The sequence below is a fragment of the Neoarius graeffei genome, chromosome 10 (assembly GCF_027579695.1).
Source record: "Neoarius graeffei isolate fNeoGra1 chromosome 10, fNeoGra1.pri, whole genome shotgun sequence".
NCBI classification, from domain to species: Eukaryota; Metazoa; Chordata; class Actinopteri; order Siluriformes; family Ariidae; genus Neoarius; species Neoarius graeffei.
This window is the reverse complement of record NC_083578.1, coordinates 25,122,161-25,139,663: the sequence shown is the minus strand read 5'-3', so window position 1 is coordinate 25,139,663 and position 17,503 is coordinate 25,122,161. Positions and strand designations below refer to the sequence as shown.

The following is a 17,503-nucleotide window of genomic DNA, read 5'->3' as shown; positions in this document are numbered from 1 at the left end:
GATCTTTTTGGCCATCATGGGAAATGCAATATGTGGCGCAAACCCAGCACCCTAAGAACACCATTCCTACAGTGAAGCATGGTGGTGGCAGCATCATACTGTGGGGATATTTTTCATCTACAGGAAAGCTGGTCAGGACTGAAGGAAAGATGGATGGCACTAAATACAGAGCAATTCTGGAGGAAAATCTGTTTGAGTCGGCCAGAGGTTTGAGACTGGGATGAAGGTTCATGTTCCAGCAGGACAATGACCCTAAACATACTGATAAAGCTACAGTGGAGTGGTTTAAAGGGGAACATTTTAAATGTCCTGGTCTAATCAAAGCCCAGACCTCAATCCAATTGAGAATCTGTGGCATAACTCGAAGACTGCCGTAAACCAACGCAACCCATCTAACTTGAAGGAGTTGGAGCAGTTTTGCCTTGAGGAATGGGCAAAAATCCCAGTGGCTAGATGTGCTCAGCTAATAGAGATATAACGCAAGAGACTTGCAGCTGTAATTGCAGCAAAAGGTGGCTCTACAAATTATGGACGTTGGAGGGTGAATACCTATGCACACTCCAGATTTCTGTTTTTTCATCTTAATTATTGTTTGTATCACAACAATTTTCACCTTTAAAGTGGTCGGCATGTTGTGTAAATCAAATGGTGCTAACCCTCCAAAAATCCATTTTAATTCTAGCTTGTAATGCGAAAAAACAGGACAAACACCAAGGGGGACGAATATTTCTGCAAGACACTGTAGACGAAGAGAGTAATGGATTTGCCTAAGATGACCGTGTAGGATGTTTTGACCCTATATGAACAAGGATCTTGAATAAAACTTAACAGTGAGACTCTCAATTCATGTCCAAATGCCTCTGGCTCAAATTCATTCAAAAATTTTTTGAAGTGTTTTTTTTTTTAAATTAACTGCTGTGTGGTCCCTATGATAAGATTACAGATTTGTTAAAGTTTAGTCACCCTTGTCTGACATTTACATCATTTACGCCTACTCGAAGGGCATCTTTCCTAAATCCGTACAGCCAAGATGTGGAAAAACAGCAACCATGCCACACACTGAGTGGGCTTAGGCTCCTTTAGTGATCAGTGTTTAATACTTTCCTATGGGTGGTAAATGGCTTGTGCTATAAATGCAGCATTTACAGGAAATCTTGGTAAAAAATCTGGGATACATTCTGGTGGTCCTGAATTCAGCAGTCTAAACAAAAACCACAGAATGGAAACTGAGATTGATGTACTACATGGGGAAAGAAGAGGATTTTTTAAATTTATTTTTTAAAATCAAAATTACTCGCCTTTCTTCCAGCTGAAGCGCATGTTCCCTAAAATCCAGTACTCATCATCATCAAAGTGGATCTCTCCAGTAGGAGGGAAGAAAGCATGTGCCAGCTCACCTGTGATGCCATCAAAACAGTGATGCAGGTAGGACTGCAGACAATCTGTATGATTTACTGGGTAGAAGCCTGCCAAAAAAAACGGAACACTTGCATTCATAACTCATAAATCAGACCAATTAATAGAGACAATGGACCTTAGATCAGGACAACAAATTCTTCAAAGGCCCTACGGAACATAGATTTAAGGCGTCCTCAAATTTAGGCTACGACTAACTTTCAACATCTCCCAGAAGTGCACGGACATGGAAGATAACTCTAATTTCTCTGACACGCGCTTTCAAAATCCCCATTTCATTTGGCCCAGACCATCCCAAGTGTTGCCAAACGTCCATTAAAACCACTGAAAGTAACCATTTGGGGCACATATTGTTTTTATTAGAGTTTTAATGTTAATAGGTTTTTATGTGGGTGAGCCTGGCTCAGAAGTGAGTCAAATTTACAATGCATTTCCAGTTTAATTTAGGATTTACCTAATCTGAATGAAATCCACACGGGCATAAAATGATTTAAAATATCGGCTTTTTACAATTAATTATAGTCCTAAGAACACAAGATTTATTATTTTAAAGTCTGCCTTCCCCCCCCAAAGTCCAATGAAAGACACCGCAGCTATTTCTACATGTATAACTTTATATACTTTTGGGGGGAGGGAGAAAACAAGAGTGCTTTGAGAGCACAATATCCCCCGCTGGCAACGAGGCCATAGCTCTGGTAAAATGCAACTGAACTGAATGAAATTGCAATATGCGCATTACTGACATATAACAAAGAATCCCGTCAAATTTCATGAAATTCCTCCAAAAATTGTGAGAGGAGTTGATTTCAGGAGGTGAGTACCCTTCCCGGGACGGACGGACGGACATCGCCAAGACACAATCCCCCTTCGGGCCTTTCGGCCAGCGGGGGATAAAAATTGTGAGGGAAGATGATTTCAGAAAGCAAGCACACCTTGATGAAATTGCCAAAGTACAAGTTTGTTAATAATCAAGGGCATAACTCTGGTAAACTTTGCCCAAATTAAACGAAATTTCAATATGCGTATAACTGTCATATAAAAAAGCCTTTTGCCAAGTTTGGTGAAATTCGTCCACAAATTGTGAGAGGAGTTGATTTCAGAAGAGCGTACACCTTCATGAAATTGTCAAAGTACAAGTTATTTAATCAAAGGTCAAAACTCTGATAAAATTTTCACAAACGAAACTAAATCGCAATATGTGTATTACCGTCACATAACAAGGCCTTTTGCCAAGCTTCGAGAAATTCGTCCAAAAATTGAGAGAGGAGTTGAGGTCAGAAGGCAAGCGCACCTTCATGAAATTGTGAAAGTACAAGGTTGTTAATCAAGGGCTGTAACTCTGATAAAATGCGACCGAATTGAACAAAATAACAATCTGCGTATTTAATCCTGCCAAGTTTTGTGAAATTCCTCCAAAAATTGTGAGAGGAGTTGATTTCAGAAGGTGAGCACCCTTCCCGGGGTGGACGGGTGGACGGACATTGCCACAACATACGGTAATCCCCTTTCGGGCCTTTCAGCCAGCGGGGGATAAAAAAAACATTACGGCCACATTTTAAAGAATTTCAAGTTCTCGCTTTGATCACCAACCTCTTCCAAACCAGTCTCAGTCACAACACCAGATGTAAAAGTCACTTGCGGAATTTAAAGATGAGCCTCATCGCATCATCATCTCTCCACTCATCCCTATTCACTTTTACATCAGTGGAGAAATAATCCTTGATTCATTGTCAGTTATGTGACGTAAATTTCTGTTACGTGATTTTTTTTTTAATGAGGTCATTTAAGCATTTTAATGATGATGTGATGGGCGGCACGGAGGTGTAGTGCTTCACCCTGTCGCCTCACAGCAAGAAGGTCCTGGGTTCGAGCCCAGCGGCCGACGGGGGCCTTTCTGTGTGGAGTTTGCATGTTCTCCCCGTGTCCGTGTGGGTTTCCTCCGGGTGCTCCGGTTTCCCCCACAGTCCAAAGACATGCAGGTTAGGCTAAAAAGTGGCTTTAAATTGACCGTAGGTGTGAATGAGAGTGTGAATGGTTGTCTGTGTCTATGTGTCAGCCCTGTGATGACCTGGCGACTTGTCCAGGGTGTACCCCGCCTTTCGCCCGTAGTCAGCTGGGATAGGCTCCAGCTTGCCTGCGACCCTGTAGGACAGGATAAGCAGTTCAGATAATGGATGGTGATGGGTGACATGGAGGTGTAGTGCTTCGCTCTGTCGCCTCACAGCAAGAAGGTTCTGGGTTCGAGCCCAGTGGCTGATGGGGGCCTTTCTGTGTGGAGTTTGCATGTTCTCCCCATGTCTGCGTGGGCTTCCTTTGGGTGCTCTGGTTTCCCTCACAGTCCAAAGACATGCAGGTAAGGCTCATTGGTGGCTTTAAATTGTCCATAGGTGTGAATGTGAATGGTTGAGAGGAGAAAATCTCTATAATAATCCAGTAGAAGGCAACGGGAGACCACTACTGTGATTCTTCCCTAGGAATGCTGGTGGCTGAAGCCGTCAGAGCGGACCTGCCATTAGGCAGAACACTAAAGAAGAAGAAGAGGCAGACAGACGTGTTTACTAACGTGTTTTGTTATACTGGCTCTTTACCAGACATGATCTGGCAGACAGCCAACCTAACTAAAAACATGTCCATCTCATCTCATCTCATTATCTCTAGCCGCTTTATCCTGTTCTACAGGGTCGCAGGCAAGCTGGAGCCTATCCCAGCTGACTACGGGCGAAAGGCGGGGTACACCCTGGACAAGTCACCAGGTCATCACAGGGCTGACACATAGACAACCATTCACACTCACATTCACACCTACGGTCAATTTAGAGTCACCAGTTAACCTAACCTGCATGTCTTTGGACTGTGGGGGAAACCGGAGCACCCGGAGGAAACCCACGCGGACACGGGGAGAACATGCAAACTCCGCACAGAAAGGCCCTCGCCGGCCACAGGGCTCGAACCCGGACCTTCTTGCTGTGAGGCGACAGCGCTAACCACTACATCACCGTGCCGCACTGTCCATGTCATTTTGGTAAAAAATATTTATGCTTTCTTCAAGTAGAAAACTTGAAGTATATTAACTCAATTTTGGACAAAACTGCCACACCTATGAGTGTGTTGAGTGAATGTTGATAAATGTCATGGATAATCAACGATCTCCGAGGTCTGGTGCAAATGGCGCTTTTTGACTTAATTTGTTTAAAATAATAAATATGACCAAACTTTAAATATAATAAATATGCCTAAGGGTCTGTGTTAGTGTCTGGAGAGTCTGATACTGCCAACTTGCAATTTTTGTCCAACTTGCATTCAGATTTTTTTTTTTGTGCCTAGCCACAAGTATTTTGGCTTTCTAGCGAATAATACAAAAGCAAATATATGCCACATAATCTGGACTTGATCCACTTTTCTGTCATTAAAGTGATTCAGAGCTATTTCAAATGAATGGAACTAATTATACCCTGTTTAGTTGTGTTTGGTTGTAATAGTTTCCAGACATAATATGTTAACAAATGATGTCTGCAATCGAGGCCAGGAATTGAGGTGAACATTCTCTGGGATAAATTTGGTTGACAATTCTGATAGATTTCTCCAAAATGCACTGCTCTCAAAGCCGTAATGGTTTGTTAAATGAAACTACACCCTGAATGAGCAACATATACAGTATACATCTTATTTTCAATTGTGCAAAGAAGACAGAGGGTGTGTTCAAATGGATTTGGATTACCGCTCGATCATATAGGAACATAAATGTATTCATGGATAAACAATTCCTAAGAACAGATTTTAGACACATGCAGTGTCTTGCAAAAGTATTCATCCCCCTTGGTGTTTGTCCTGTTTTGTCGCATTACGAGCTGGAATTAAAATGGATTGTTGGAGGGTGAGCGCCATTTGATTTACACAACATGCCTACCACTTTAAAGGTGAAAATTGTTGTTCTATTGTGACACAAACAATAATTAAGATGGAAAAAAAAAAACCAGGAATCCGGAGTGTGCATAAGTATTTGCCCCCTTTCGTATGAAACCCCTAAATAAGAGCTGGTCCAACCGATTCACTTCATAAGTCACATAATTAGTTGATTAAGATCCACCTGTGTGCAGTGTCACATGATCTGTCACATGATGTCTGTATAAATCAACCTGTTCTGGAAGGACCCTGACTCTGCAACATGAGAACCAAACATCTGAGACAGAGTTGTGAAGAAGTATAGATCAAGCTTGGGTTATAAAAAAATATCCCAAACTTTGAATATCCCAGGGAGCACCATTAAATCCATTATAGCAAAACGGAAAGAATATGGCACCACTACAAACCTGACAAGAGAAGGCCGCCCACCAAAACTCACAGACCGGGCAAGGACAGCCTTAATCAGAGATGCAACAAAGACACCAAAGATAACACTGAAGGAGCTGCAAAGATCCACAGCGGAGATGGGAGTATCTGTCCATAGGACCACTTGAAGCCGTACACTCCACAGAGCGGGGCTTTATGGAAGAGCGGCCAGAAAAAAGTCACTGCTTAAGAAATCACGTTTGGAGTTTGCCCAACAGCATGGAGCAGACTCCCCAAACGCACGGAAGAAGATTCTCTGGTCAAATGAGACTAAAATTGATCTTTTTGGCCATCATGGGAAACGCCATGTGTGGCACAAACCCAACACCCTGAGAACACCATTCCTACAGTGAAGCATGGTGGTGGCAGCATCATGCTGTGGGGATGTTTTTCATCTGCAGGGACAGGAAAGCTGGTCAGGACTGAAGGAAAGATGGATGGCACTAAATACAGCGCAATTCTGGAGGAAAACCTGTTTGAGTCGGCCAGAGGTTTGAGACTGGGACGAAGGTTCATGTTCCAGCAGGGCAATGACCCTAAACATACTGATAAAGCTACACTGGTGTGGTTTAAAGGGAAACACTTGAATGTTTTGGAATGGCCTAATCAAAGCCCAGACCTCAATTCAATTGTGAATCTGTGGCATAACTCGAAGATTGCTGTACACCAACACAACCCATCTAACTTGAAGCAGTTGGAGCAGTTTTGCCTTGAGGAATGGGCAAAAATCTCAGTGGCTAGATGTGCTCAGCTAATAGAGACGTACCCCAAGAGATTTGCAGCTGTAATTGCAGCAAAAGGTGGCTCTACAAAGTATTGACTTTGTGTCACAATAAAAAACAATTTTCACCTTTAAAGTGGTAGGTCTGTTGTGTAAATCAAATGGTGCTAACCTTCCAACAATCCATTTTAATTCCAGCTTGTAATGCAACAAAACAGGACAAACACCAAGTGGGACGAATATTTTGCAAGACACTGTAAGTGATCAGCTCTAAAATCCAGCCACACGTTCTTAGTGTACAGTTCTAAAGAATACATGTTTCTATTTTTCTTATACATCATGGTTTTTTTTTATTTGTTATTTGTGCTGTCTTGAGCAAACTGGGATAAAAATGTTCTGTGGGATGAATTTAGTTTTAATTTGTTCCTCTTTTTGACACTGGGATGATCAGCAATACTAATATTATCTCAAATGTTTTGCTGTTGGTAATTCATCTCATCTCATTATCTCTAGCCGCTTTATCCTTCTGCAGGGTCGCAGGCAAGCTGGAGCCTATCCCAGCTGACTACGGGCGAAAGGCGGGGTACACCCTGGACAAGTCACCAGGTCATCACAGGGCTGACACATAGACACAGACAACCATTCACACTCACGGTCAATTTAGAGTCACCAGTTAACCTAACCTGCATGTCTTTGGACTGTGGGGGAAACCGGAGCACCCGGAGGAAACCCACGCGGACACGGGGAGAACATGCAAACTCCACACAGAAAGGCCCTCGCCGGCCCCGGGGCTCGAACCCAGGACCTTCTTGCTGTGAGGCGACAGCGCTAACCACTACACCACCGTGCCGCCCTGTTGGTAATTCTCTACTTAATTAATGTCTACAATGTTGTACCTATAACTTTTGTAACAATGTATGGCATGGCGAATATGAAAGTCCATGCTCATACCGATTTTAATGTCAGCCTCCTCATCAGCAGGGACCTCTCTAAAGCTGAAAGGTGACACGTCACTCCACATGGCAAAGGCCTTGGCGATGCCCCGATGTGTATCACTGGCGTTCATCAGGTTCCTTGGGAATGACAGCAGTCTGCCACAGTAACAGTACACATAAACCGTACATTTTTAAGAAATATCGTCACCAAAATTCTTCAAGCAAATCCAGCAAAACTGACGATGATTTTCATATAATTGGCAAAATGTCTGCAAAATTAAACCTCTCGATCATTTACACGGACATTCAAAATGTCCTGGATGGCTGAAAATTTTAACTCGTATTTCACATAACACTACACAAAAAAAGTCCTTCTTCTCCAAGCTTGTAAATGACGAAATCAGATCTTAAATCATGCTTTGAGCACTTTTAAACAAACAGCATTCCTACTTGTAGGTGAGCTTGAATTTGTCCCATTTCAGCTTCTCCGGGGTCAGAGTGTAGCGCTTGTTCCTGGAAAGGTGAAGTACGTGGGACCGGGCGTCTTTGCGGATCCCAATGATCAAAACGCCAGACATGTGAGCTTCTTCCTTGGACAAAAAAAACTCAGATTAGCCAAATGGCAAAGTCTGTGATGTGTTTGCTCCAATGTGCGTGACACGTCTCCTGATATAGTTTTAATAGTGGCACTCCTTTAGTAGCTTTAATGGCTTGTTAACCAGAAGCACATCTTGAAAGAATTAGTCAAATAGATTTCAATCTGAAACGTGCAAACAGACAGGCGCTTTATTTAAATAGGTTATATAACCCTTACTTTTCTCTGACTTGTCTTAAATTCTGCCTGAAACCTGCTTTATGTCCGGTGGTAGTTGCTGTTGCTTTATCGAGAATCTATATGGACAGGAGGGAAAAAAATAAAATCATTCCTTTGGGTATTTAATCTGAGAGCTGACTAACTAAAGTGACAGGTTATTTTTTCAATGAAATATTAATGTCCGTAATGATGTATTATGAAGCTCGCAGTGGCCTCATTAAAAGTAAATCAGACTCAGACGGCTGGAGTGTTTCATTAAATACACAAGGGTGAAACTGTTACCCAATATCTCCACCATGTGTACTACATAACTGTCACATCCACACGCGTCAGCGCTCAGCAAGCGCTGAGTCATTCGGACTAATTACCATGCACCTGTTCCAGATTAGAGCGCAATCAGTGTGTGTTTATAAGGACTCTCAGAACACAGAGACTTGGGGAAGTATACGTGCTGTACTAAGTGTCTCACGTTACCAAGCCTTGTAACTTGTTCTTGACTTATGTTTGTTATTTAAATAATATTGGCTGGCGTTGAGTGGTATATCAGATATATTCCATTCAGCTAGCATGATACTGAACGAGTCGAAGACGAGTTCAATATCATGCTAACTGAATGGAATATATCTGATTTACCATGAAAAATGCCCACCCATCATCCGTAACCACTTATCCTGTGAAGGGTCGCGGGCAAGCTGGAGCCTATCCCAGTGGACTATGGGCGAGAGGCGGGGTACAACCTGGACAAGTCGTCAGGTCATCGCAGGGCTGACACTTAGGCCCTGTCCACACGGCAACGGATTCAGGTGAATCTGATAAAATTTTTTATCGTTTCCGCCTGGCGTCCACACGGCACCGGCGTTTTGGGTGCCCCAAAACGATATTTTTTGAGAACGGGTTCCAAAGTGGAAAAATCTGGCAACAGCACCGTTGCGAAGTCGTCTGGATGAGTAGAATGGATTTGTTTACGATGACGTCACAACCACATGACTAGAACAAGCAGCACTCTCGCACGCATCATTCGTAACAACCACTGCATTGCATTCACTTTTTGTATACAGCTTTTCTTTTAAATAAACAAGTAACTGAACCATTTCTTGAATTTCTTTTTTTTATTGGATAAGACTGCTTTTCAAAATGTTCACACACAATATAAAAAGTTATATAAATTATATAAAAATGCTTTTCAAAATGTTCACACAATAAGAAAATGAAGTTATATAAAACTATGCACACTAATAAAACTAATTTGTACACACAGAAGGCACGATTTCCTCACGTAGTCGCAGCCATCTTCTTGTTGTTGTGTGCTTGTTCCTGTGAGTGCTTCACGCCGGGTAGAAGAAGGGGTTTATGCGCATGCGTCCTACTTCTTTTATTGTTCTGGTGTCTCTGATGGGACCGTCTTACAGCGCACGTAGAGGTGTGGCATGTGTATTGCATCGTTTTCAGCAAGCGTTGCGTTGCCATATGTGCCTGATATTTTACTGATCCGTTGCCCATGTGGAGGCGATATTTTTTTTTACCTGCTAAAAAAAAATCTCGTTGCCGTGTGGATGTAGCCATAGAGACAAACACAACCATTCACACCTACGGTCAATTTAGAGCCACCAATTAACCTAAACTGCATGTCTTTGGACTGTGGGGGAAACCGGAGCACCCGGGGAACATTAAAACTCCACACGAAAAGGCCCCCGTTGGCCACTGGGCTCGAACCCAGAACCTTCTTGCTGTGAGGCGACAGCGCTAACCACTACACCACTGTGCCACCCCAGGAAAAGAAGCCAGCAAATATTATTATTATTATAATACGATACATACACATTCCTTTCAGCTGTTCAACGCATCTTTCTCTTTCAAAATTCTCTCAAAATCTTCAGTATTTAACGAAGCCAACCTAGCAGCCATGTTTGATTGCAAATTGTCACAGTTGCTCGCTAGCGCGGAAGCTTTGCATCTCCGACGTATGACGTCGCGTTGTCTTGACAACTATGCAATATCGTAAACCATATTCAACGCTCATTCTTCATTGGGTAGAGTGACGTAATACAGGTAGGATAAGTGATATGCTAACAATATTGCATGCTATCGAACCAAATGAAATAAACCTGCTAGAAGGGAACAGAATACATGTTTTTATTCCATTGAAAAAGTATCCTGTATGTATAATAATCCTCGATATTGCCTTTTGCCTTACCTTTGATATTCTGTTTGGGCCTTGCTCAACCACTGCCCATTTTATGACCCTGCCTTTGTCGAAACGTTTTGGATCTGTTTGCCTGCCTGTTTGTAAATACACACTTCCTGCAATTACATCCGTCCATCTGCCTTTACATGACAATAATTACGCAATTAATTGCTGATCCTCTAGTTACTAAACAGAATATGTCCGGAATAAAACCCATCACGGCCTGCTGTCATAGGAAAATAATCAGTGACAAGGTGGTATGATGCTGCTTGACATGAATCGGCGTGCCTCTTCCCACCCTGAAGCTGATTATTTTCTTACAACAATGTCTTAAAGTTGTTTGGTTTTTTTTTTAAAATAAATTCATCTTATACCACAACAATATGCCAAATATTCCAATATTTTATTAATTTAAGAACAGTACACCGTCGTTTGGTTCCTGCACTGCAAAAAAAAAAAAATCACATCTTAGGAAGTGACAGTATCTTAAATAAAGGAAGGGATATCAAATACTATATAACAAATGTTATTGTTATAGACCAGCGTTTCTCAACCTTTTTTCAGTCAGGGCACCCTTCAGAAGTATGCAAATTGTCAAGGCACCCCCATATAAAATATACGCAGTCACGCTGACCATACGCTGACCCCGGCAGTGACGTTGTGACATGGGAAAGGGGGCCGTGAGACAAATTTTGATGATGCATGACGCGGCGATGATCTGCATTAGTGTAACTATCGTTTTTTGGAATTTTAATTCGTTTTATTTATTTCAATGTTAGAAAATATAATTTTTTGACGGCACCCCAGTTGAGAAAGACTGTTATAGACCATTCAGCCTATTTTTAGACACATTACTAATTTTAAGCTTATGGTATTGGCCGATAATTTCACCTCTTTCTAGAAATGAATGCTTAAAATAAGCTAAACTATCTGTCAATCGAATAAGAATACAGTTTAAATAGAAATAGGCTTAATAATCATATATTTGTTGAAAAACATTCCAATAGAGAGAAGCAGGCTTATAGTACTCGAGTCCGACTCGTGCCCTAATTTTAAGGACTTGTGACTTGACTTGGACTTGAGCACTGAGGACTCGGACTTGTGCATTAACTGCATTCGGACTCGTAATCTGGAGACGAGGACTCGGAAGTTTCTTTATCTGTTGTAACATGCCGTAATAATTTGGCATAAGATATTTATATCTACATTCATTTTTATACTAATTTCATGCCAGAGAATGCACAATCACCTGTTCATACGTCATGTTCAGGAACAAACTAACGTTAACGGCGCTAAAATGCCTGGAGAGAACATCCCTAGGATTGTCCGCTTTGCTTATACAGACTTCTCGTGCAGTGGAAAAAATGCACCGCTATGTGTTCCATATGTAGAAGAACTATCGAGGAGACGACGGGGATGACCTCGAACTACAATCGTCATTCGGCGAGACTCCACCCAGAGAAGGAAGTGCCACGCTATGTTCATTGCTCTGTCGATAGCGGGGTTTGCTTGCTGAGCGATGAACTAGCTAGTGTTAACCCTCTCGCATGTTATTTGCCCTGTTGATAGTGGGCGGGGCTTGCTAAGCGATGAACAAGCTTTTTATCTGTAGCCTATTCACTAAAACGGGGCAGTCGGGCAGTAACGTTAGTCCGACACGGTAGCAGAGACGCTTTCACATAAAAGCAGCAACAGCCACCGTCAATTGGTGCAGTTGGAGTCTTGTTCTCGGACTCGACTTGAAATTTTCTTTAATAACTTGGAACTGACTCAGACTTGAACAATGGGGACTCGAGACTGGACTTGTACTCGAGGTTTGGTGACTCGGCTACAACACTGGTTAGAAATATACTGTAGTTGAATTTGCATGTATTCAAGATATTTTGACTTGCTCAGGTAATTCTTTGCAGCTTGTTATGTGACCATGAAACTGTCCTGAAGACTTGTTGGAAAACTGAACAAAGTGCGAATGAATATCACTGGATCGATTTCCTAATATATAAACAAACTAGTAGCCTAATTCAATCCACCACCACCCTGACCAGGCAGTTACTAAGGATGAATGAATGAGCACTGTACATTCCTGTACAAGTTGAAAAACCTCCTGCTAATACAACCTGTGAGATGCCAGTCCTGATGTACACTTCTAGTCTTCAGCCAGATGCCCTGTGAGCTTTTCGAACAAGTTTTCTTAATTAAAAAAAAAAAAAAAGTGTAGAGTATTTTTGGAGTATCGTGGAACAGTGTGGAATATGCGTGTCTTTACAAATAATGCGTTCATATTCAGGTGAATGAATGAATGAATGAATGATTTTTAAATTAATGTCTGATGAGTCTAATGAGGCGGCATAGTGGTTAGCACTGTCGCGTCACAGCAAGAAGGTCCTGGGTTTGAGCCCAGCAGCCGACGAGGGCCTTTCTGTGTGGCGCTTGCATATTCTCCCCGTGTCTGCATGGGTTTCCTCCGGGTGCTCCGGTTTCCCCCGCAGTCCAAAGACATGCAGGTTAGGCTATTTGGTGGCTCTAAATTGACCGTAGGTCTGAATGGTGGTTTGTTTCTATGTGTTGATGATCTGGCGATTTGGTGTACCCCGCCTCTCGCCCATAGTCAGCTGGGATCGGCTCCGTGACCCTGCACAGGATAAGCGGTTACGGATAATGGAGGGATGGGTGAGTATAATGAATGTGAAAACCCCCTGAGAGCTGTTTATTATGCCGTTCATACACCAACACAAACTGTGAGTTGGCTTAGTGGTTAGCATGTCCACCTCTTGACCAGGAGATCATGAGTTCTACCTGCGGTTGGGTCATACCAAAGATCAACGTAAAAATGGTACCTACTGCCATCAGGGGTGAGTATGGAGTCAAACTCTCACAGTTACCAGAGGACCAGTCATAAGAGGTGGAGGGCTATAGAAACGGAGATCGGTGCCACCTTAAGGGCCTGGTTAGTACTTGGATGGGAGACTGCCTGGGAATACCAGGTGCTGGCACAGGAAGGACTTTGGCTGTTTTTTTTCCACACAGATACAGTATGCATAAAAGAGACGTTACAACACAGAAATGGCGACCCGGCAGTGGTGTTAAACGGAGATAAATTATTGACGCTTGACTTTCTTTCAGCCAGCCAACACTAGCCCTGCGACAGTCTGCTGTAATGAAAGACATTCCTAAAGGATGTTGCTCCAACTGATACATCTACTGCAGAGTTACAACCTCTGCAGTTAGCATGCATGTTTGAAATGGTACTCTACACGTGGGTCTTATGTAACTATCCGAGGATGACAGTTGAAAATTTGGGTGGCTTTGTCATTTCATGAGCTGGCAAGCTTAACTTTGGAACAAGCAGGGGAAATAAAAAAATTTTGAACACAGTGCTCCACTGGAATCGTCCCCGCTACGGCCTCTCACATATTCCATAAAGGGCAAATAATCATTTGGCATTCATTTTTTTTACTGAGCAGGTATAAAATAAAGAAGATTTTTCTGATATCCTTCAGGAAATACAGTATATATTTTTAAATTACTTATCAAAGAGTGTGTAGAAAGTGAAGAAAATCTCCTTGATTTATTTTTTTTGCCGGTTGTGTAATTGTAACGTTGTATATGAAGAAGCTTGAAACGACTGCAAGAGTAACCGAACACTGAAAATCCTCTACGTTGGAACACAAACACACATCACAGCAAGCCAGAAAGTGTCTGGGTTAAAAGTTTACAGACTTGGAATAAAACGTCAAGCTCTTCCACATTTTCGAAAGATCTTCACGCTCACTGTCGAGATGAACAGTAAGACAGAACAATGTCTATATGTGTTGCAACGTGCGATGATAAACTTTCCATTATGCTAATCCCCTGGTCAGTATGACCCATCTGGATTTCTTGTAGAAACTGATAACAGCAGTTTGTAGAGAGAGAGAGAAGACAGGCGCCTTTTCTTGGGCCAGTGTGGGAGAGGAGACATTCCTGAGTGGAAACAGTCCCAAAACAGGCCATGTAGCCTGGCTTTATATCACATGCTTTTTCAGGCTTGTTGTTCTAAGCTGCACTCTTGGCAGACGTCGTCTTTTTTTCCTAAAGAAAGTCAATGGAAAATGACATCCGAAGTCCAAGGCAAGCGTGGCAGTGTCGGACCCTCAAACAATAGCGGGTTTGCTTTAGAGGATCGGCTTGGATTGGAGCTTGATCACACTAAATGTTGTATGCTTTAAGTTTTTCTGATGCATCATTCCGACTAACAGCGGGGGGGTTTTTTCATGGGCTGTACAGAGGAACAATTTGCAAAACCTCGAATGTCAAACTAATAATATCATAAAATCCGGCGATGTTTGGGTTCCCCCCCAGTCTCCTCCAATCTTCAGAAAGTGTCCAGTTTCTGAGAGTCTGTGTCCAATGTAGCCTGTTCTTAGCTGACAGGAGTGGAACCCAGTGTGGTCTTCTGCTGTTGTAGCCCCAAGGTTCATCATCTTGTGCATTCTGAGATACTTTTCTGCTCACCACGGTTGTAACAAATGATTACTTGAGTTCTCATCGCCTTCCTGCCAGCTTGACCTCCCTCATCAAGTCATGTCTGCCCAAAGAACTAATGAATGTTTTTTGGGGGGAGGGGTGTGGTATAGACCCTTTTCAGTCACGTGACCTTCGTAAACACGACCACCATTTAGGACATGTAGTGGACTTCGGCTCGAATCGGTTTGAATGCGAGGAAGGCAACAAACGAAAAACATAAAAGAAAAAGGAGCGAGATGCAGAAAACACCTTCACTATCCAGCGACGTAGGGCATTTACAGGGCGAGCAGAGGGAGAGGTATTTGCAAAAATTGAGGTTAGCAGGCTTAGAGAACGACGTTTACCTGCTTCCACCAGGATTGTTCACTGACGTACGGAAGTACACAAAGCCCTCGTCTTTACCTGACTTCGGCCCACATGATCTGTATACCTATGTCGTTAAAAACCCATCGCCATTCACATACACGCCAACATCCGAGGTTCCGGAGCGTGCTCCGGCTTGCTCCCCCTCAAATTAAGCAGCGCGCGCCGGCTTGCTCCCCCTCAAATTAAGCAGTGCGCTCCGGCTTGCTCCCGGAGCGCTCCGCGTTGCTCCCCCTCAAATTAAGCAGCGCGCGCCGGCTTGCTCCCGGAGCGCTCCGCGTTGCTCCCCCTCAAATTAAGCAGCGAATGTTAACAGAATGTTAACAGCAATGTAATGCCTTTTCTGGCTAATTTTATTCGTCTTACCTCCAACAAAGTGGTCACTACACAAGCGTTGGTATGCCGAGGGCTGCCAATCTTTCCTGTTAATGGCCGCTATCCATCTTCTCTGTCGGGATCCGATAAAATGATAAACCTTGCCTTGTTTGTTGATGGTTACTACATCCAGGTGCACAACAGTATAGTGGCATGATGCAAGTCTTGCTGAAAGTAAAAACTTTCTTTGCTGCCGTTCCTCAATGTTGGCTGTGGTAAACTACTGGTAGTACATGTCCAAAATGGCGGCCGCGTTTGTCGTGACGTCACGTGAAAAGGGTCCATAGTGGTTAGCACTGTCGCCTCACAGCAAGACGGTTCTGGGTTCGAGCCCAGTAACCGACAGGGGCCTTTCTGCGTGGAGTTTGCATGTTCTTCCCGTGTCTGCATGGTTAGGTTAATTGTTGGCTCTAAATTGACCGTAGGTGTGAATGGTTGTGTGTCTCTATGTGTCAGCCCTGTGATGATCTGGTGACTTGTCCAGGGTGTACCCTGCCTCTCGTCCGTAGTCAGCTGGGATAGGCTCCAGCTTGCCCGCGACCTTGCACAGGATAAGGGGTTATGGATAATGGATGGATGGGTTTGGCACCATTTTTTGTAAACCCTAGAAAGAGTTGTATGTGAAAATCCCAAGAGATCAGCAGTTCTGAAATACTCAAACCAGCCCATTTGGCACCAAAACAAGTCACGTTGTTGACCTGTATCGACACGATGTTATGCACTCTGCTGCTGTGACATGATCAGCATGAATGAGCAGGTGTACCGATATTCTGACTGAAGTGGTCTGTCGGTAAGCACATTTCAAAAAGATATTTGGCGAAATATACCAAGCAACTGATTCCAGGAAAGTGATATTTCAGTTATCCATGAACCTTTGGAGCTGTCATAGGAGTTAAGCGATGCCAAGCTATCATTTGTCAGATTGTGGTAAGTCAAGCTGACTGGTCTTGCATTGTGATTTCATATATAATACTGTGCAGAAGTCTTAGGCACATGTAAAGAAATGCTGGAGACCAAAAAATGGCTTAAAAATAATGAAATGAAATGTTTCAACATTTAAAAAAATACTATAAACAGCAGTAATTCATAATAAATGAAACAAAGTCAATATTTGGCGTGAGACGACCCTTTGCTTTAAAAACAAATCGTAGTCTCCGGGACAGTGAGTGCAGTTTTATAAGGAAATGAGCTGTAGGTTTTCCTGAGCATCTTACAGAACCAGCCACAGTTCTTCTGGACACTTTGACTGTCACAATCGCGTCTTAATTTTGCCGCAAAACCGAGTAGCCTTCATTATGTTTTCTTTTTTGATAATACATGGGGCCAAATTACTCAATTCTGATTGGTCAATCAAGGAGGGCTTTTTCCTTAATACGGGGCCATACTTCTGAAACGCTATTGGCTAATTCGTTGCTTGGTTACGGTGACAAAAATTAGCAAATTTTGTCAACAAAATGGCTGACTCTGCTGACTCAGCAATGCCGCGTTTCGCTATATTTGGCGAAGAAATGATAAACCAATTGAGAGCTGCAAGCGAAAATGAAAATACCAAAAAAAAGTACGAATTTTTGGCTTTCCGTGTTTAAGAAATGGTCCCTGTGTCGTGTCGCCGTGCGATGATGAACGACGCTTTAGAAACTGATTCAAACGTGCAAGATAGTTTTGCACCCTGATTGGTTCAGTTATAATACATCGGGCCAAATTACTCAATTCTGACTGGTCGATCAAGGAGGGCTTTTTTACTTAACACAGGGCCGTATTTCTGAAATGCTATTGGCTAGTTCGTTGGAATGGGTAAAAAGCCAAACAAGTCCAAAAGCCTGACGAAACAAGATGATGATATTCTGTGGAAATGCGGT

General features: G+C 42.8%; 1 protein-coding gene across 2 annotated transcripts in view; it reads right to left on the bottom strand.

Annotated features, from left to right (window-relative positions):
• mmp23ba (matrix metallopeptidase 23ba) overlaps nucleotides 1-17,503 on the bottom strand; it is a 42,456-nt gene that overhangs the window by 12,460 nt on the left and 12,493 nt on the right. The window contains exons 2-4 of one of the 2 annotated variants that reach the window (XM_060931617.1): nucleotides 7,852-7,991; nucleotides 7,418-7,557; nucleotides 1,299-1,466 (exon numbers count right to left, since the gene is read on the bottom strand). In XM_060931617.1, coding sequence (XP_060787600.1) covers nucleotides 1,299-1,466; nucleotides 7,418-7,557; nucleotides 7,852-7,991 — 448 coding nt within the window. The remainder of the gene's footprint in view (nucleotides 1-1,298; nucleotides 1,467-7,417; nucleotides 7,558-7,851; nucleotides 7,992-17,503) is intronic. The other variant, XM_060931618.1, reaches the window with a different exon arrangement.